This window comes from Syzygium oleosum, unplaced genomic scaffold (genome assembly GCF_021117445.2).
Source record: "Syzygium oleosum isolate NSW1041296 unplaced genomic scaffold, Sole_v2.1 Sole_v2.02, whole genome shotgun sequence".
In the NCBI taxonomy this organism is placed as follows: Eukaryota; Viridiplantae; Streptophyta; class Magnoliopsida; order Myrtales; family Myrtaceae; genus Syzygium; species Syzygium oleosum.
The window spans coordinates 19,014,614-19,034,966 of NW_026607486.1; the positions used below are offsets into that span (position 1 = coordinate 19,014,614).

The 20,353-nt window shown below is 41.9% G+C and overlaps 3 protein-coding genes and 1 long non-coding RNA gene across 6 annotated transcripts; 2 read left to right on the forward strand and 2 right to left on the reverse strand.

Annotated features, from left to right (window-relative positions):
• The first annotated feature begins 1,871 nt into the window (after nt 1-1,871).
• Nucleotides 1,872-8,704, forward strand: LOC115673103 (pyruvate kinase 1, cytosolic). Its single transcript, XM_030595169.2, has 16 exons — nt 1,872-2,067; nt 2,890-2,986; nt 3,507-3,604; nt 3,803-3,958; nt 4,412-4,489; nt 4,681-4,812; nt 5,299-5,379; nt 5,572-5,643; nt 5,757-5,846; nt 5,958-6,102; nt 6,304-6,392; nt 7,084-7,179; nt 7,330-7,397; nt 7,559-7,658; nt 8,132-8,191; nt 8,372-8,704. Exons 1-16 carry the CDS (start codon nt 1,999-2,001, stop codon nt 8,522-8,524), a joined length of 1,584 nt encoding a protein of 527 aa, XP_030451029.1. The 5' UTR covers nt 1,872-1,998; the 3' UTR covers nt 8,525-8,704.
• Nucleotides 8,705-9,245: 541 nt separating this feature from the next.
• Nucleotides 9,246-14,443, reverse strand: LOC115673104 (mRNA cap guanine-N7 methyltransferase 2). 3 transcript variants are annotated; one of them, XM_056308284.1, is made up of 11 exons: nt 14,242-14,443; nt 14,032-14,110; nt 13,850-13,944; nt 13,594-13,665; nt 13,367-13,476; nt 11,963-12,085; nt 11,781-11,873; nt 11,412-11,480; nt 11,219-11,307; nt 10,450-10,551; nt 9,246-9,566 (listed from the first exon to the last, which is right to left on the reverse strand). In XM_056308284.1, the coding sequence occupies exons 1-11, from the start codon at nt 14,341-14,343 to the stop codon at nt 9,436-9,438; spliced, it is 1,065 nt and encodes a 354-aa protein (XP_056164259.1). In that variant the 5' UTR covers nt 14,344-14,443; the 3' UTR covers nt 9,246-9,435. The 3 variants fall into 3 exon arrangements, with proteins under 3 accessions (XP_056164259.1, XP_030451030.1, XP_030451031.1); XM_030595170.2 differs by having other exon boundaries at nt 9,246-9,570; nt 10,454-10,551; nt 14,242-14,439; XM_030595171.2 differs by having other exon boundaries at nt 9,487-9,570; nt 10,435-10,551.
• On the reverse strand, nt 12,670-13,360 carry LOC130137363 (uncharacterized). Its single transcript, XR_008815814.1, has 2 exons — nt 13,108-13,360; nt 12,670-13,076 (listed from the first exon to the last, which is right to left on the reverse strand). It is a non-coding gene; the product is annotated as an uncharacterized LOC130137363 (long non-coding RNA).
• A 2,168-nt stretch (nt 14,444-16,611) lies between the features above and the next one.
• On the forward strand, nt 16,612-20,118 carry LOC115673329 (uncharacterized). The gene is made up of 4 exons (XM_030595471.2): nt 16,612-17,111; nt 17,239-17,358; nt 18,010-18,240; nt 19,426-20,118. The coding sequence occupies exons 1-4, from the start codon at nt 16,911-16,913 to the stop codon at nt 19,789-19,791; spliced, it is 918 nt and encodes a 305-aa protein (XP_030451331.1). The 5' UTR covers nt 16,612-16,910; the 3' UTR covers nt 19,792-20,118.
• Nucleotides 20,119-20,353: the final 235 nt, after the last annotated feature.

The window sequence follows — 20,353 nt, forward strand, 5'->3', positions numbered from 1 at the left end:
TCGGGGCGCCTATACCTCGGGGAAGACTAACCCAGCAACCCACCGCCAGGGCCCCCCACTTAAATTACGGAACCGAGCGGGGATTCGAACCCAGAACCTCTCTGAGGGAAGGAAAACGCCCACCAATTCGGCCATGCGCAGGTGGGTCTATTCCTCCCATATTCATCTACACAAAAACAAATTCTTTCTTAGTCCTAAGAAAGTCATGATACGGCACCGAGTCAAGTTTCGGGTCGAATTCCGAATTAAATCAAAAAGGAAATGGACTTTGGAAAGGGACTAGCATCATGATGAAGGCGGGACTCGGATGAGTCAAACGTCTGGACGACGTGGGACGTGGAAATGGACCACCGTTTTCCGCCCCCGTGAAAACCGGAGCCAACAGAACCCCGGGCCGGTCCGATCCAACCGAATCTCGGACATGGTTTTCACTTTTCTAGTACACAATTGGAGTTTAAAGAAAAGAAAAGGTACACAATAGGGAATGGGGGAACCTTTGCTCAAATTCTACGAATGATGCCAGGAATAAACCATGTAACGAAAAGGGGGTGCATCCAATCCCTTTTTCGAAAGAACTTTGTCGGATTCACATCACCTAAATAGTGTGTAACATGTTCAGGTAAGCGAGACAGTGCGCTAAAAACGTTAGGTTGAGCATTTCGAAGTAAAGTCGAATCGCGATTTGCCCACAGAGTATCTTCTTTAGGGGGCGGGCCTCCTTCCTGGGCGGTTTACGAGCCCGCCGTCGGAACCAGATCCGCGGCGGAGTCGGGCAAGTGTTCTAGAAGATCCGTATAACGTCTTTATAAAAAAACATATATATCTGAAAAAAGTTTAGAGGCTTTAAAAACCTAGGAGAAACATGTAATTTCATGTAGCTGGAAACAATTACGACGGGCGCTTTGTTTTCGGGTCTTACTCCCAGGGCGGAAAACATCAAAAGCTGTCTCAAATCCTTTCAATATTTTCTCTTCCAAGAATAAAGCGAGAATCTCTCTGTTCAAGGTCATTGTCAACACCGTTTCTTCACACAAAAGATAATCCAAAAACTGCCAAAAATAAAAAGCGTAAAAGCGAACAAACATCCTAAATAAAGTATATTTATCGTGACACATTTACCTTAAATTTTTAAATAAATAATTTTAAATTTATACACGTGTAACACATTTGCTCTTAATCAAAATTTTGTCAGTAAAAATCGTTAAAAATCTGCCCACATCGACACCAGAAAGCAAATAGTACCGACATTACATCAATGTGACTTGTACGTAATCATCTAACGAAAACTTTCACATAAGTACGGATTTGGGGCTTTAATGTCACAAAAAAAAATTAAAGTAAACGTGTCACACTATGGCGTAGTTTTGATTTTTTTATTCGCTGAAAAAAACTACAGGGATCTCACAAGGATCATAAATTGGGGTTTTTTTTTTTTGGCTTTCTCCCAAATAAAAAAAATACTACAAAAACTGCCAATTTTCATTACCACTGAATTACGTTTGCACGGTCAGGATTCAACCAATCGAAAGCCCCATCGGACGGCGCCAAAAGCGCCACCGGCAACAACTAGCGGCGTAGCCCACGATTTCTCCTCCCGCGTGTCCTAGGCTCCTGCCAGCAGCACGACACGTGTCGTCCCGTGAGGCGTCGGTCCACTCGCCTTCGTTTTTTTTTCCTTTGCCTTTTTCTTTTCCCCTCGTTAAGCGCGCCCCCCACTTGCCGAAAACCAGACAACGATTATCGTACCCGAAAAATAACTAAAATAATAATAGCACATGACCAAAAAATAAAATAAAATAAAATAACGAAAACCGAGCCCCCACCCACTAATAATAAAGTACGAGGTCGCCGATCACACTTGACCATCGTAGCTTCTTCGAAGGAGTGAACGCAATCACCACCAGCTCTTAAGCTTCCGCTTCAATCCTCCCTCCGCTCCGCTGTCGCGATCCCCTCCTCCTCGCCGCCGCCGCCGCCGCCGGAGACGACGCCGGAAAAATGCACTCCAACAACTTGCTCCTCGAGGAGCCTATACGGATGGCTTCGATTCTGGAGCCGTCGAAGCCCGTGAGTGTATACGGACTAGTGGGAGTGTGTGCGCGTGTGTGTGTGTTTTTTTTTATGGTTTTTTCCGGGAGTTTTGATTTTGTGGTGGCGATCGGTTTTGACTGTGGTCTCCGCTTGTTGCCTCCGAGCTCGAGCTGCGTCCGACTTCGTTTTTTGTTGCTTGTTTTTCTGGAGAGAGGGAGCGCTGTCTTTCCCGTCTGGAGCTTCGACTGTGTTTTGGCTCGCCGCATATGGCGGGTTGTAGGCCTGGCTTCTTGAGCATTTTTTGTTACTGTTTTTAACTTGCGGGGGAGGTTTTGGGTTTGACGTGAGGCGGTTCTGAAATTGCATGCGCCGGGAAAGAAGGTGGCGGTTTGGATTTTACGAGATTGATTCTCGGACTTTTGATTTATGGTTAGTTATTTGGTCTGCCGCAATTTTGTTGATAATTCAGTTTTGGGTTTGAAAGTATCGATTGCTGTCGGGACAAGAACAGAGTGGAAGCGATGGTGGTGTATCTAGAGGTGGATGCATTATTTGGGAAGATTTCGTGCACTTATGTGCTAGTAACTAGGGGCTCGATCGAGATACATGATTTCGTATCGAGGCTGATGGGGTGACCTTTTTGTTTGGAGGAAATTAGTGGCTCGAACAATTCGAATCTCATCTTTGCGAATTTCTGTTATTTAGACTAGTTGAGTGGAATCTTTGAGAAAAGTTGATGGTGGTGAGCTTGGTTTATGCGGAAGTATTATTGCAATTCTGAGGGTTTTTATCAAGCTGTATATAGAAATGAATAATTAGAGTTTTCATGTTAATCTGACGTGGTCTTGAATGTGGCAGACATTCTTTCCTGCAATGACGAAGATAGTGGGGACTCTCGGCCCAAAATCACGATCAGCTGATATAATCGCCAAGTGCTTGAATGCTGGGATGTCTGGTATACGTCAATCCATCTTGCTTTAAGTCATTTTACTGCATTTTTTTGATAGAGAGGAACAATTTGGCCATCTGCCAATGATTTGCAAAATTTAGGTTGTATTCATTTATGAGTTATATCTTCACCTACACAGTGCCCCTCCAAAGCATTTTGGCATATGATTTTCAGCACACTATGGAAGGGACGGATTGGGAATATATTACCAAGAGGCTTGGTATCAAGACTAATTCTGACAAACAACATATTAGAATGTGTGGATTCTCAAAAGTTCTTTTGATAAGAACCTATAAGCAGACATCAGCGTATATGAGATAGCTCAATAATCTAATTACATCACTCTAGTTGGGCCTTGATCCTCGGTTATCTCTGATGATGGAGTTCTACTTTGATTCTGTCAGGTTTATATAACAAGCCTTTTTATGGAAACAATTGTGTGTTTAATATTATGGATGATAACTAAATTAAGTATATAAATACCCTACATGCAGTTTTATTTAATTAGTGTCCTAATCTGGAACAGTGGCACGATTTGATTTCTCCTTGGGCGATGCTGAATTCCACCAAGAAACATTGGAAAATCTGAAGGCAGCCATTAAAAGCACGAAAAAGCTATGTGCAGTAAGTTCTCATTTATCTCACTCAAAGCTGAATCGTTGATGTTCTTAGACTCTTGACATTGACCATTCGCTTGATGTGAGGGCTTTCTTGTTCATCCACATGTAGTGCTTTAATGAATAGGCATTAACATGTTGAGTGCTTTCTGATTCCTGGCAAATTCGAGCTTAATTTGTTGGTTGGTCTTCTTCTCTGTCATAGGTTATGCTTGATACAATCGGCCCAGAGTTGCAGGTAGTGAATAAAACAGAGGGCCCCATTCCCCTTGAGGCAGATACATTACTTGTCCTAACACCAGATCAAGACAAAGAGGCCACTTCAAATCTATTACCAATCAACTTCAGTGGACTCTCAAAGGTTAGCGACTTACTTCATGTGCTTTCTGCATTGCTTTCTTTGAGAGAATTGTAGCCATTCATGTAACTTGACTCATGCAAACCCGATCCAGTCGTGATCCACGATGCATATTGGGACTCTGTTAAGACAATATTAACTTTTTCCTCAGTGGATCATAATTTCAGATCCATGTACCGATCCAACCTAGAAAAAGAAGGCTTTTTTGTATTTCCATTGCAACTCGCTTTAGCTATGATCCAATGCTGGTTGTTGTATTTCTTTATTAGTGGGGAAGCGATAGTGCTTTAATTTTACCACATTGAGTGCTTTCATCCCATTGAATAAAGAGAGCCTACTGCTATATCCATCAATAAACATGATACACCCTGATTTTCTCATTATATCTACTGTTGACTTCTGGCAAAGGTGCTTTTATTTGCTATCACCATGCTAAACTGAACTTGATCATTTCAGGCAGTGAAGAAGGGAGACACTATATTTATTGGCCAGTATCTATTCACAGGAAGTGAAACTACTTCTGTGTGGTTGGAGGTAAAGTGGTGGTTGAGTGTAGTGCTTTCTTGTGGCTAAAAATAATTCCATTTTCCCAGTTCATTGATATGTTATGACTTACTTAACGATTGGGGGTCTCACATTACCTTTTTCCCAGACCTCGCTGTTTATCTTGCCTTAACTAATTTAGCTGCTATTATTGCAGTAAAATATTTTATCTTACCCCACAGGTCACAGATGTCAATGGTGAAGATGTGGTTTGCCTCGTAAAGAACTCTGCCGTGTTGGCAGAGTCTCTATACACTCTCCATGTCTCTCAAATTCGCATAGATCTGCCTACACTTGCTGATAACGATAAGGAGGTAAATTGTTTTTGTTCAACTTAGAAGATCAATGTCATCATTTGAGTGTACTGCTAACACTACTTGGAGCAAAATGAATTTTTGGAGAACAATATATGGTAATCAGTACTTGTCATGCATTTTAGGGAAATTGGCAATTGCTTTCTGCTTTTGTTTAACTTCTCTGGCAATCATCCCATGCTTATGTACATAGTTTCAATGTTGCATTTCTCTTCCTCATGTCTCTTAAAGAGAGATGTGCATGTCAGCGGCCATTCTCACATAAGTCAGGATTTATCGTTTCTACTTCATGTTATTTATCTGTCTATTTGTGAATTTCATATTACTCTCCTCCATCCTACGCCCATCTCTGGCTGCCCCAAATTCAGGAAAGGTGTAGTTTAACCTGATGCTTTATTTAGGGCCAACCAAGTGGATATCTTCACGGGATTGCGCTTATGGTGTCTTGTGAAATTGCTCTGCTGGTTTCTCATTGAAAAATTTCAGGTCATTAGCACATGGGGTGTCCGGAACAACATAGACTTTCTCTCGCTTTCATATACTCGAGATGCTGAAGATATTCGTCATGTAAGGACTCTTCTACTTGGAAGCTGATCTAGACAGACTTCATTTCTGTCAACCTTATCATTGATGAAATTATTTACTGTTCGATGTACTTATCATACTGGTTTGGGATTTGTTCTTTGTTTATTTTCCACCAATGTCATCATATACCTATGTTAATCTCAAACTAACTTGGTTTCTGATGTTGTCCTGCAGGCTCGTAAGTTCCTGTCTAAATTGGGTGAGCTCCATCAGACTCAGATTTTTGCTAAGATAGAGAACGTTGAGGTGAGTAACTTAGTAACTTCTCCTTTTCGTCAGAAATGACCTGGCCCAATAGGGATTTTGCAGAATATTTGTTTGTCTGATTGTGCATAACTTGATTTCAACCGATAACATAGGGTATAAATCACTTTGATGAGATCCTCCAAGAAGCTGATGGCATCATAATATCTCGTGGAAATTTGGGGATTGATCTACCGCCAGAGAAGGTGATTACACTTCCTCTTTTGGCGCACTTGGATTATTCATGGAATTGAATAATGGTTTCTTTCTAATGCTCATTGTCCATAAATCTACTAACGGTTTTCACATTGATCCAGGTATTTCTCTTTCAGAAGGCCGCTGTTTACAAGTGTAACATGGCTGGGAAGCCGGCGGTCGTCACTCGTGTTGTTGACAGCATGACTGATAACCTGAGGCCTACCCGTGCAGAAGCGACTGATGTTGCCAATGCCATTTTGGATGGTAATTTCTGGTTTCTGATTCAGGATCACTGCATCTAGGAACTGCTGCCAGATTTTTATCACTTCACCAAACTTTTTGAACATTTGTATGGTTGTGGCTTCTCTTCCTCCTTTGTTCTTCCATGTAAGTAAAAATGTACAGCATTAGTTGTACCATGCATATATTGTCACTCTTATGTTCTCTGATTGTTTGTTGCTTCAGGAAGTGATGCTATTCTTCTTGGTGCGGAGACACTGCGAGGATTATACCCTGTCGAGACCATTTCAATTGTCGGAAAGATCTGTGCTGAGGTCAGTTACCCATTCGAGGGGAACAGTGAAGTTGATTATTTGCATGGGAATGTCATCCAAAACTATTCAAACACTCTTCTTCTCTCTTTTAGTATAGTTCTCGGTTGGAATACCAGAGTAATATCAACTTATCCAACCTATAATAACTATCTATGCTTCTGAGGTAATTCGGAAAATTGATATGTAGAAGTTTTGCGAATCGGTTAAAGCAAAGAAATTTGTAATGTTTCACCAATGGAATTTTTTTTGGTGTGCAAATCCTAGCCACCCTATGAAGTGAACTTTCAGGTCAACCCTGATGATTCATGGATGACTGAGTGGAACAAAAGTTGGAGTATGCAATGTTCTGAGGCCCCAAGTGTGCATATCATACTGATGGTATAGCCATCGATAAAAACCGCTAAGCATATTCAGATGCATTGATTTAGTTACTTTCTTAAGTTCTTAAGTAAATGGATGGTATAATGGCTCTACATGGGGTATTAAAGGCGAAAATCCTCATTATATTGTTTTATCCCAAGCCTTGTTTTTTTTAAGTTCGAATATTCCAAGCCTTGTTCATGCATTTAACCTTGGGAATAATCTTGGGGCCAATCACCACACCACCTCTATCATGCTACCAAACCTAGGCCACTTGTACTTGCCAGAACTATTGACATGGTTTCTTCACTTTGTCTGTTTGATGCTGTAGGCAGAGAAAGTCTTCAATCAAGATATGTATTTCAAGAAGACTGTCAAATATGTGGGAGAGCCAATGAGCCACTTAGAATCCATTGCTTCCTCTGCTGTACGTCCTGCTAGTATAACATCTTTTGTTTTATTCTTTTGCCTATCAATTTCTAAGAGCTCTCCCATATTTGACTACTTACGAGGGATTGTTCTTGAAGTAGTTTATACGATGCATGAACTATCTGAGTATATTCCTCATGTGATGTAGGTGCGTGCTGCCATCAAAGTGAAGGCCTCAGTAATTATATGCTTCACTTCTTCAGGAAGAGCTGCGAGGTTAAATTTTTTGCACATTTATTAACTTATGTGTGCTTGTAGCAATTTCCTAGTCCTGTCTAGATGTCCTTCTGTCATTCTTGTAATGGACAGCAGCTTCAGGTCCATGAGATTTTCCTTCTGAAACTTACGAGCTCTTTTTTTCTTTTGATGTTTTTTAGGCTACTTGCAAAGTATAGGCCCACAATGCCAGTGATCTCTGTGGTCGTTCCTCGGCTCAAGACCAATCAACTGCGATGGACTTTTAGCGGTGCCTTCGAGGTGGGGACCACAGTCTCTAACTCGATTTATGAGCCTGCATTATCAAAGATCTGTTTCCCTAAAATTTGTTATGTGGTCATCCATACAACTGAAAGCAACCAGACACTGCGCTTCTTGTCTCTTCCCCTATTAGTCTCGTGAATATTATTGTTGACTCACTCTACAAAATTTTGCAAATGGAGGATGGTTTTAGCTGTATTTGTTTGCCTTTAAGTTGTTGCAAACGTCAGTTTCTCTAGTCATCCTCGTAAATTTTTCCCATGGCGATGTGCCAAATAAGAACGTCAGGGAGACGGATGTGCTTTAAAACAGAGGCACTAATTCTCAAACTTGTCGCTTTTGCGAGCAACAGAAGACACTGTTTTAAAATGTATTCTTACTCGTTAGGCATCTTCATTTCTTATCCAACGTTTTGTTTGTACGAAACTTAATGTTCATTTCTTTGCAATTTTCTTTAAAATTTTGTTGTGCAGGCAAGGCAATCTCTTGTTGTCCGAGGCCTATTTCCCATGCTCGCCGATCCTCGACATCCTGTAAGTTTCCAAGTCCTTTGCCGGTTTAGTAGCTCCTGCTTCAAAAGACTATTAAACTGTGTTATAGCACAACTCCGGATCCTTTTCTCATTTGTCTAGCTGCGTAAAAGATTGCATGCGTTTGATACGCAGTCGAACTGTCTACAAAATGTAGCCTATAACATTTCCATCTTTCTGTAGGCCGAGTCTACAGATGCGACGAATGAATCAGTTTTGAAGGTGGCTCTGGACTATGGGAAGGCATCAGGTCTTGTAAAGGCTCATGATCGTGTAGTTGTCTGCCAAAAAGTAGGCGATGCCTCTGTGGTCAAGATCATTGAGCTTGACGATTAGGATCGCCCCCTTTTCTTAACTCAAATCTTTTTCCACTGCTCCTTTCGAGCTTTTTGTGTTATCTAATGTTACGTGTAGAGAGAGAGAGGAACACATTTTGTGGCATATAGTACCGATAACTGGATCGTGGCTTATCTGCAAGCCCATGCTTTGTGAGCTAATAATTATGATATGACTTGTGTCCTTAATCTCTCTTACCACCTTCGACATTCACGATCTCTTTAACACTATTGTCCCCCTACGATCAGCAAAATGTCGTTTGCTTGAATTGGTCATCATCATCCATGTGGAATTATCCACGAGCTTTGATGTGAATTCGTTCCATGCTCCTTCCATCTCCATCTCCCAATGTACTGCATCTGGAGTAGAATCTAGAGTGCCCTCTCTTCATACTCAAACCATAGGATTGAATTGATATCCTAATCGTGCAACTCGCAACCCTGGGCTCATCATTGCCGTGGCCTGCTAGAGCTATTGATGCAAACGAGAAAGTAAGGGGAATAGGGCGAGTCTGTATATCACATGAGTAATTCTCCAGATTAACATGATGTCTTCCACCCGACAAGAGAGAGACAGCCCAAAATCCTGCAGAAAGCATGCGCACTTGCTGGTTTAACGCAAACCATCTTTTGTTTTAGCTTCCAGTGAAACAAGGTATGAATAACTTCATAAACATACAGTAGAAGCTGATGCCTGACTGAAATTTGATCGGTCAAATCCAGAAGATTAAAAACTTATCTCCTTTGGGTCACAAAAACGTGTTTATCTTACATCAGCACTGTGCAACCGGATCGAAGCCTAACTAGCAATTAATCACATTAAGGGTACACGAGAAAGTCACTAAAATTTGGTAAGTTGTATTTACAAGCGACTACTTTGGACATTAACTTTTCCCTCCACAGTCCATCGGGTTAAAGTGCTTCTGCAAAACGTAACTCTGCAGGGCCTGGACCTAATATTCCTTTTTGTTCTGTTATCTTGCCGAGTCCAGCAGGCGGCTCTGGAGGAACAATGGTTTCTTCCTCTCTCCAGTCAGTCCACTCTCTCTGCAACATCAAAGCAAAACCATGCAACAGAACCGTGAATTCACGTGTTACTGGAACAGAAGATAAGTTCATGTACCCAGATTCTGTTTTCACACTCCTCAAGCTGACAGCACTCATTGATGCCACTCATCAAAAGATAGATCGGAAAAAATAGGATGAAAGAACCTAAGTTGTGCTTTGTTTTGGTGGAGCTTGTAAATCATAAAAACACCAACCCCACCCCCCAGAGAGAAATGACATTCGGCTGTTGGTGGTGATGGCCAAAATTAGTACTCACAAGCGTAAATGGCGTACGAATATGGATCAGAAAATCACGGCAAACTTTCTAAGGTCTTCTATTCAGGAGTTTGTCTTTTCAGTGTCACGCAGGTGCTCAAGATAAGCTCCGAAAATGACTTGTGCACGGCATCCGTCAGTAAAATAGCATAATCAATTCTTGATCCCCTTATAAGGTCAAGGAGTAAAACAAAAACAAGTTCATGAGAATGGCTGGTAATGGGAAGTCCAAATTTGGATCATTTGTTGCTGAGTTACATTGTACAGCTCACGCACCAAGATGACTGTTGGGCTAGGTGGAAGATGGCAAAGATGGTGTCTTCTCTACCTTCATCTAGTTTGAGAGCTTGAAGTTTTTTCCTCAGTAGTACACTAGGGTCTCAACAGTAGTCATAGTTTCTTACGAAGCAAAATGAGAAAGTGTTCCGTGGTAAATTACCTCCAGGACAGAGCCAAAAAAATGAACCATGTGTTACTTTTGCAATGCAGCTAAGTGAGGCATATTTTCTTTTCCTTTTATTTTTCAAGCAATTGCAGTCCTTGCATAAGGACTGGTCCCCCTTGATAGCTTGAGTTAGATATTCTTACATAGAATTAAAAAACTTGCCTCCTCTTCGTGGTGATTCCTATCCACCAATAATGGGGTTGTAAGAGGGGGCGCAGCATCTGGGTCGGGCTTCTGAAAGATAAACGTAGTGTATAAACCTGCAGAAAGGAAATGCACTCTAACTTATTAAATGCATTTGTGCTCAGTCCAATATCTGTCTTATGCAAATCATCACTTTGCTGAATCACTTGAACCTAGAAGACTCTGTTGGACATCAAATAACACAGCTACAAACAAAAACTCTTAACAACTATGGGTATTGCTGACCCCGCTGTTGTTTCGATCAACAGAAGAGAGCAAGTAATTCTACTCAGAAGTACAATTTCCATATCCTAAGGTTCTACTCTGGACCCAGCATCTAGCTCTTATTGTTGAAAATACAAACATGGGGTTGAGACATGCAAAATTGCTAGGCATCCTGGCAGGTTAGAGCCATCCATGATATGCCAATATCTTACCATTGCTTAAAAGTTGTGTGTGTGTTTAGGTATGGATATACCTTGTGTATCCTCACATAGCTCAAGTAGCAAGGGAATATATGCATGGTCAGTCCCAAAAATATGTAATACTTGATCAACAGTATCTACAAATTGCAAATTGTCATATATGAAATGAATGCGCACAATAATAAGAGCCCTATTAGCCATCTCAGAGTCTGATTTGTTAGGGTTTGTTTTCTGTGAACTTCGTAGCCCAAATAAATAAATAAATAACGCGAATCGATGAATGGAATTGGCACTATGATGAATAGAGATTGCAGTTCACCTAGCATGTCGTATGAGCGAGGTAATAGCCTCCCTCTAGGATCCACAACGCTTGCACCATAACCCATTAGCATCCCTGCAAAGATTGCTCTTGTGGCCACGTGTAAAACACCAGAATATCAGGATTGATACAAAAGCGACTGCTCAAGAAATCAGAACATTTCTTCTCCCAGATAATCACAAAGTGGTCATACTTGTTGTCATCGTAAAACTCTGTCAGGTTTTGAATCTCCACATACTCCAGACCAGCTTCCCTAGCCAATCTGATGAGAATGCATTAGAAACTTCCATAGATTCTTACCAACAATCAACAAAATCGCACAAATGTCAGCTACAATTATTCAAACTAAAAATTAGAAAGAGAAGCTTTTTTTAACATCATCATCACGTAAGCACTTAGGATGGCCGAAAGTCAGTAGTAGTCTATTTATAAGCACCTCATTCCAACTGAAACCAAATGGTTGCAACTTAATGCACATTTAGAATGTCCAAAAGATCAGAAGTCTCCTGTGATGTCCTGAAGATAGAATAGAGAACCTCAAAACATCGCCAATTATCTTTACCTGATCAAGCTTGGAAAGTGAACCAAGCAATGGGTTTCAGCAGGCATATCACCAGCTAGTTTAAGCTGGTACCTTTTCCCAAATGATGGAAACCTGGAAACAGGCAGTACATCAAATCATCCCAGTATAAGTTCAACGGCATGTAATAATCAAAATGGCAACCATTAGAGACTCGTACATACTTCTCTTCCTCTACTTCAAAGGTGATCATGTAGCTCTCAGACCGAACACAATTAGGAACAATGCCAGGCTTCATACTGCCACTTCTGTTGTGGTATGCTTCAACATTCTTCTGATATTTTGCCCTGTATAGTTCGCTTACATTTCACATGCAATATATTCTGATGGGGAAAATCAAAAAAGGCACCAAATCCTCTTGTGGTTGTACAGAGAACTATGATGCAGCATTTTTCGTATTGGTTATATCAGCTGACAAGAATGTCACTTCGAGATAAGAGCCTGGCGCTCAAAGTGGCAGTGAAGATAATATATTATAAGGAAATCATTGCCTAGTCTACCAGATAAATCTCAAACTTTTTTTTGGTTGAAAAATCTCAAACTTTAATATGCATGAACTCTGAAGTCTCGGACCATTCGACATATCATGATTTAGATGAAACTGTGACAACACAATACTGCAAAATGAGAAGGATAATTCATCTCCATCAACTAGATAACAGTAGCAAGAAGCATATGTACGGGTTTCCTTCTAAAACGTTCTGGTTTTATCCGGGAGCTGAGGTGAACTTGTTACAATGTGGATAAGAATTTAAGAATTCTTAATCTCACGGAATGATGGTAAACACAGAGGCAAACATGAAGTCCTCCTGAAAGAAGCAACTATGTTCCTGAAGACCTTTTTAAGTGAACAAAGAGATGAGGCAGAATGGTGTAGCTGTGCAAGGCACTGATACAGAAGAGAAGCGGCAGAGCTCTAATTTTGTTTTTTTTTACCCCGCTTGGCTAGAAAGCTGCAGAGCTCTACTTACGATCTTGGCAAATGGTCAAATAGTCTATAAGAAGGTTGCCGTGCACTAATGAATGCATCAAACAATTCTCCGATGAGTAGATATCCAAGAAGGCTTAGACCCACTTAAATACAAAATCTTTAGTCAACCAAAGTAGCTTTCCAATTTGGCACTCGAGCACAGTTCGATTATCATAAGCAACTTTTGTAGAAGTTCAGTGAATAAGGGAAAAAGATCAACAACCAAAAAAAGAAGGGGCATATATCTATAAATCTAAAGGCCCGTATAATGAGCATCTTACTTATCGATAGGAAGAAATTTCCCCCTACTATGTTAGCCAGATGTTACACAAAATCTACGTGAGAATATTAATACAGCATAATAATTTACTTCTTCAACTATATTTAACAAATGACATTTTTTGGGAAAGAACGAATCTAGCCAACGAAACCACCTAATAAAAATCTCGACGTTAAATGTGAACAAGTAACACAAAGTACCATTATTAATGGAAAGAACATAAAACAATGCTACGGTGGGATTAAAGAAATGACCCAAAGTAAAGCGGGTGCAGGAAGCAACTCAAAACAAGAATCTCCAACAACCGTTATGTCATACCATATGGTGGACGAGTCAGGAGTAATACCGAAAAAATAACCCCCCGGTTTTAGCAGAGATGATACATTATGCAACAGTTTCCTCGCTTTGTCCTCGGTCTCAAAACATAGCTGCAAGAGCAATATTTACTTGACCATTTATTCCACATAAAAACAGAGAAAGGCTAGAAATCAGAACATAACCCAAGCCAGCATTTAACTGAAAGGTGCTGAAGGTAACTTTTCAACCTGCAAATGCTGCAAGCAGCAAACTAAATCTGCTTGGTTTGTCTTCTCTTGCAAATGCGCTTCCAAATCTTCCTACCAAAACAGATACCAGCCCGACAAAATCAGCGATAACACGCAAACATGCCACCGCAAGATTATGATAGAGGGATACACCCAAATGATGGTTATGACACAGTGCTCTCTTCCGCACAACGAAACCCCCCATCGACCCATAAAGCTAGTTGACGAGAAAAGCCGGCGTAGGAGGTAAGCTCACCGTGCAAGGGTCGAGCTCGTAGAAGTCCGTTGTGTAAGCTTTCCTCAAGCTCTCCCAAGCTTCTCTCTTTTCGCTTATTCCAGACGAAGCCACATCTGCAAAATTCAAAATCACTCAACGAGACGTACCATTGCAAGGCAACCTCCCCGCGATAAGAGACCGAACCGAGCACGGACGATTACCGATTCCGATGTAGTGACCGATCTGAGCTTCTTCCCACCTCTCCGCCTCGAGCCCGCCCCCGCAATACAGCTCGCACACCTTTGAAGCGCCATCACGAAAAGAGGAAAACGAGCAAGAGGGCATGTCAAATTTCGGAAGAAGCGCGCGGCAAGGCCTCCATGCGGAGGGCCGATTCGACAGCGTGCGCGGGCGCAAAGATGGGACGGTACCGTGGCGTAGGGATGGACGAAGATGTTGATGAGAGCGTTCCGAGCGAACTCGTGGAGGCGATGGTGAGTCGAGTCGGGCCTTGGAATCACCGCTTGGCTCATGTCGGCGTTTTCCCCGAACGAAATTCAGAGGAGGAGGAGAACTGCTCACCTCTGTCTCGTCATCTTCTTCGATATAGATCGAGCGAGGCGGAGAACGGAGAGCGTGATGAAGCGAAGGAGGAAAGAGTATAGGGGCTCGAGTGCAAAAAAAATGGTGTTTTATACTTTTGCCCTTACTCGGATACGTTTTGTTCTATTTCGTCCTTCTATTTTGACTAGACCTGTTAAACGGGTTAAACGGGTGGGTCGGCTCGGGTTTGGGTCGGGTCATAAATGATCCGACCCAAATTGACCCATTAACCCGTTTATGACTCATTTATTCATAGTGTAAATATCTCAATCCATACCCAACCCATACCCGACCCGACCCATATTGCTAAAACACTTTTATATTTAACCTAATTTAGGAATACTTGTTTTTTATGATTTTTTTTTTAAATTATACTGCTAAAACATTTTATGCAATACAAAGCTAGTGAAAAAATTTTATGATTTTTTTTAAAATTGAGGTTCTGTTTGTTTTACGAAAAACGCGACATTTCTAGAAAATATTTTTCATAAAGTCACTATCCAAGAAAATAAAAAAAAATTTAATACTTTTTTTTATTTTTTAAATCGATTTTTTAATTATTTTTTATTTTTATTTTTTTCCTTTATTTTTGGCCGATCGCCGGCCGCCGTGGCCGGCGACCGACCACAGGCGAGGACGAGCTAGCCGGAGGCCGGCGAAGCTCGTTCTCGCCGATCTGGCGAGGCTCCAGCCTCGCCGGTCTGGCGAGACTCGAGCTCGCCGGCCTCGGGCGAGCTCTACCTCGCGGGCGAGCTCTACCTCGCCGGATCTGGCGAGGTGGAGCCTCGGCCGAGGCCGGCGAGGCTCGAGCCTCGCCGGCCTCGGCCGAGGCTCCACCTCGCCAGATCCCACGAGGTAGAGCTCGCCCGAGGCCGGCGAGCTCGAGTCTCGCCAGATCGGCGAGGCTGGAGCCTCGCTGGGATCGGGCGAGCCTCGAGGTCGCCGGAATCGGGCGAGCTCGAGGCTCGCCAGATCGGCGAGGTCGTCCCACCCCGGTGGCCGGTCGCCGTGGCCGACCACCGGCCGGAATAAAAAAAAAGAAAAAGAAAGAAGAAAAACGAAAAAATAAAAGAAAAAGAGAAAAAATAAAAATAATTAAATTTCGATTTTTTTTGAACATCTTTATAAAGAGGAAGAGAGTGTGTGGATGGGTCTAGTGGGTGGGTTAGACATGGGTTCCAAACTCAACCCATTTAGACCCATTTATCTTTAAGCTTTAAAATTTAAAACCCATTTAAGATTGACTCTTTAAAATTAAGTGACCCATATATGACCCATTTATTTTTAAATGGGTCATATATGGGTTTAAGACCCATTTTGACACCTCTAATTTTGACTGAGCACGAACGAAGTGATCTTTTTAACGCTTTTTCTTGCGGCGTGATTATTGGGAAAATAACCACACAAAAAAAAGTCATAAACCTTTTGACGATTTGCCAATATAATTTTCTAAATCAATTTTGATCGGCAATCGCTGACATGGACGCCGGCTATCCTACACGGCATGCTGTCCTATGTTGCGTGAATGATATCGAGTGGATAAATTTTGAAAATTTTTAAATTTTTTTTCTTTTTTTCTGTTTTCACTCTTCTTCTCTTTCTGATTTCGGCGGATTTTGAAAAAAAATAAAGGAAAAAAATGAAAAATGGAAATAAGAAAAAAAAAAGCTCAGAAAATTAATTAAAAATTACAAAAATTATCCACGCCGGCACCGGCCGTGCCACGTAAGAAGTCTAGCGTCCACGTGAATGATTTCCGATCAAAATTTGCCGGAAGGATTAGGTAGGCAAATTGTCAAAAAATTTAAAATTAAATTGATCAAGTTGAAAGGTTTAAAACTGAATCAGCGTTCGTTAAGCTTACAAACTTTTTTTTTTTATAATTATGCCTGAATGAGATAAAAGTACAAATCCTACTTGAAAGCAAAAACGAGTGGAGAATGCAAGAAAAGCACTCCTTGCAAAGAGAATGATCAATATCTTCTAAAATAACAGTCCTATTCTCGATCTTAGAAGAATCCCCCCAGAGAAGACATTGTTTTTACATATCCATGTAGATGCATTGGTTCCTTTTAATATATTTTGAGATAACAGAGAGTCCGAAACTCTTCGAACACGCCTGACTAAATTCTCGTCGGAAACGCAAATGTGGTAAATCCCAACCCAAGCCTTGAACGAGAAGAACAAACCGTCAATGTGAGAGCATAGAATGAAAGGATCTAATTGCAAAAGAGAAAAATCCAGACACCCAATTGTGTAATTGTTGAAAGTTGGATAAGCTGGAGAGGAGAGGAGAGGGGGAGCGCACCGCCGTTATCGGGGAGATTCGGTGATCGGCCGCCGTCCGTTCCGTTTCGATGCCGAGACGGATTTGTTATTACGGGATGAGAGCGTGTGCGTGCTTACGACAGTTTGTGCTTTATTGTCGTACTCCGTTTTGAGTGTCTCGTGTATCGTAGACACGGAGAGTAACGAGCAGACATTGAGACGGGACACGATGAGGCCAGAGGAAGAAGAAGCAGCAGCAGCAGAGACCCTAGTGGAGGCCGCGATGAGGGTCCTGAGCACGCCCGACCCCTTCGACAAGGCCCGGCTCGGCGACTCGGTCGCCACCCGGTGGCTCCACGGCGCCATCCCCCGACCCTACGACCCTTCCGCCCACCTCACCGTGCCGGACCGACCCGCCAGGCTCGCCGATGTAATCGCTCTCGATTTCTGCTCAGGCACCAGTTTTTTCTTTTTTTTTTTTGGTGGGTGCGTTGCGTGCTATCAGTTTGATGAAATTTCTGAGCCAGGTACGGGCTTCGTACGTGGGTGATGTGCAGGTTAAGCTTGTGTCGCCCGGGCTCATGCCCAAGCTCGGGAAAGCGGGCAGCTTGCAGAGCAGGCAGGCCATCGTGCACAGTATGGCGCACACCGAGAGCTGGGCTATTGACTTGTCCTGGGTATATGTCTTCTTTTTTCCTTTTCCTGTTCAGACACTCGTTTTACCACCTGTTTTTTTTTTTTTTTACCATTAAAGAAATGAAAACTGCCTTGGCATCTACATTAGATTTAAGGGACCTCGCTCTTGCTTAGCGTTATACCGCCACATGAGAACTTGGCAACTATGAGGTGAGTGATGGGCTAGTCAAGGGTCATGGGTCAATAAGTAGGCTTGCCTTAGTTGCAAAGTTCGAGGATAATCTGCGACACGTTCTTCCCGAGAGAAATCGTGGAGTCGGGACTGGATTGATTCGATTCAATGGGTAAGGGAAGGAAATTAGTTGTAGAGTTTCTTTCCAGAAGAAGAAGCCTGATTTTCCTAGTAAGTCAGTGAGCTGCCAAATGATTTCCTTCTTTTGGCAGTGTAATCACTGTCTTCTTTGGAAGTGTTGTTCTTTGCCTAAGTAACTTCGGTCAAGTTCATGATTTATGGAGTTCATCATATTTCTCATATTGGTACCCACTGCACTAGGGAACCTTTTTCTAGGAATCATTTGATGCTCGAGGTAAAAGTCAAAAGTACCTCAGTTATGTAACAACCTCCGAAAAATGGACCTTTATTTTACTTTTGACCTTGGATGGCTGTACTAACTTTAGTTTCATTCCTAAAGGATATAATTGCTTGCTTTGGTAAGCAAGAGTCAATGCCAAGAGAGTTCTTCACCGATTTCGTGAAAGTGGCCCAAGATGAAGGTCGACACTTTACCCTCCTTGCATCTAGGCTGGAGGAATTGGGTTCCTTTTATGGCGCATTGCCTGCCCATGATGGCCTTTGGGACTCTGCCACTGCTACTTCCAAGGATCTGTTGGCCCGTCTAGCCGTTGAACACTGTGTCCATGAGGTGTGTTTTTGGCTTGCCTTCCTTTGAGTACCTGGCCTGCCCCTTTTCTGTGCTTGATGGATGCACAGAGAATGTTTGTTTAGTTGTAGCAACTTACGTCGCATATCCACATTTAGCTGATCAAGGTTCTATGTTTTATAAAGTCCTACCTTTTGGTATATAACATGGAATATCTTGGGAGTGATGAATTCATTCCTCATAAATTTTGTTTTCTGTTTGAATGAAATGACCATTACTCTAGTACAAATTCCACACCCGGAGTGGCAGACATACATGAACTTCCATACACACCGGAAGAAGTGAAAAGGATGTTTGCATGTTTATATTTTATTCTAAGATGGTAGTACTCTTTCTGTTGTTAAGTCTATTGTACTTTTGCTATCAGGCTTTGGAGTTTATTATGTTTTTCAATTGCTCTATAAACTGTCTCGGTTGCAGCACTTCAGCTATATGACAAAATTACCAGAGTGTGAGGTTATGGTAGGTGATGAAAATAGTCAATTTTGTGAACGATAATGAGCAGACTCTGTTGTCTTTATGTTTTAAAATATTGGTTTAGGCTAATCCGGGTCTGAGCAATTGAAGCCCAATAGTTCGGACCCGCTCGAAGTTAAATGAAAATGGATCGAGGGGGTTGTCTAGGCGAACTAGGGCTCTAACATTCTGTCCTGTTTGGTTTTTTGGGCTTCCGGGCTAAGGCAAACACTCCTACACGGCCGAGTTTTCTTTTTTCGGTAAATTTTATAAGTACAAAAGATAAAAGTTGCCTTTTCAACACAAAAACTATTCTTAGTGAAGTGGATCGAAGACCATGGTTTGAATCTCTATGGGTGCGACTTTTCCATAAACAAGGTCTGAAACGGGTTGATAGTTGGAATCCGGGGCTCACCCTACTCAAAATGTCTTTTCTTTAGGAAATTATGTCGATCATTTTTGCCTCTTCTTTTCCTGGACTCATATGTCACTCTCTCGAAAACTGGCAATAATCATGGATCTCAGCACATTAGTCTAAAAATTTGGCACACCAACCGGAGTTGTGCTGAGATTAGTTCAGAAGTTCTTGTAAGGGCATTTAGCTGCGCCATATTGTAGCGCATTCCTCAGGGTTTCTTATTTAATAACACTCAAGTTCTCATTCACTTTCTGTACGCTTACTTCCTTTTGCTAAGATTGGTTTGGAATCAGGCTAGAGGACTTGATGTAATGCCGACCACAATATCACGTTTCCGCAGCGGAGGTGATGATAAAACAGCTGATTTGCTGGAAAATGTTGTTTATCCCGAAGAAATCACACACTGTGCTGCTGGAGTTAGATGGTTCAAGTTTCTTTGTTTGAGGTCGCGCAATTCGCCCATTAGAGAGATTGAGGTGGGAAAAGGGGAAATGGGATACGAGGAGGATGCTGAAGTCGTTCAGAAGTTTCACGAGATAGTAAGGAATCACTTCAGGGGACCATTGAAACCGCCTTTTAACAAGGATGCAAGGAAAGCGGCAGGGTTCGGTCCTAAATGGTATGAGCCTCTTGCCTTCAAAGGGGCCAGCCAAGAATGACTGCAATCGTGCTACTCCTGTGGGCTGTAGTTCTATATGTGACTATATGTAACAGCTTCAGATTATTCCTCCTCTTGAACCTTTTTTCGTCCTTAAAGACTGGCAGAGTCCTCACAATTGACAAACATGAATTACAATTTTGCAATGGGTTTTTTTTTTTATGGCTTAGGCTGTAATGGAAAATGTCATCGTGTTAGATACAATTACTTTTTGGATTCGACGATGTTTTGGTTTAGCAGATTTAAAGACTTTCAGCTAGAGCAACTAGAGGAACTGTCGGGGCATTATGTATATCTGCTTTCATGGAATTGCATTTGCTTTTAGTAATGAATTCTGTACCATTGTTAATTCATGTCAATTATGAGCAGAAGTTATACAACCGGCATTGTGCCGGACCTTTCGGTTCTTTCGACGATGCTCTTGGTAAGATCTGGTTTTGGCCCCTTCGGCAAAACCGCCTAGCGTCAGCTATATCGTCATCCAACATTTATTGTCTCGCTCGGTCTAAACTTTATGATGCTAATCATGCTATAATGATCGTTGGCAAAGAGAAGAATGCTCT

Coding starts and splice junctions, on each gene's coding strand:
- LOC115673329 (XM_030595471.2), top strand. CDS start 16,911: ATGAGGCCAGAGGAAGAAGAAGCAGCAGCAGCAGAGACCCTAGTGGAG. Junction 17,359..18,009: donor GGGCTATTGACTTGTCCTGG/GTATATGTCTTC, acceptor TCATTCCTAAAG/GATATAATTGCTTGCTTTGG. Junction 18,241..19,425: donor TTGAACACTGTGTCCATGAG/GTGTGTTTTTGG, acceptor GTTTGGAATCAG/GCTAGAGGACTTGATGTAAT.
- LOC115673104 (XM_056308284.1), bottom strand. CDS start 14,343: ATGAGCCAAGCGGTGATTCCAAGGCCCGACTCGACTCACCATCGCCTC. Junction 14,111..14,241: donor TCGTCCATCCCTACGCCACG/GTACCGTCCCAT, acceptor GGCGCTTCAAAG/GTGTGCGAGCTGTATTGCGG. Junction 13,666..13,849: donor ACGAGCTCGACCCTTGCACG/GTGAGCTTACCT, acceptor CTGTTTTGGTAG/GAAGATTTGGAAGCGCATTT.
- LOC115673103 (XM_030595169.2), top strand. CDS start 1,999: ATGCACTCCAACAACTTGCTCCTCGAGGAGCCTATACGGATGGCTTCG. Junction 3,605..3,802: donor GCACGAAAAAGCTATGTGCA/GTAAGTTCTCAT, acceptor TCTCTGTCATAG/GTTATGCTTGATACAATCGG. Junction 3,959..4,411: donor ACTTCAGTGGACTCTCAAAG/GTTAGCGACTTA, acceptor TGATCATTTCAG/GCAGTGAAGAAGGGAGACAC.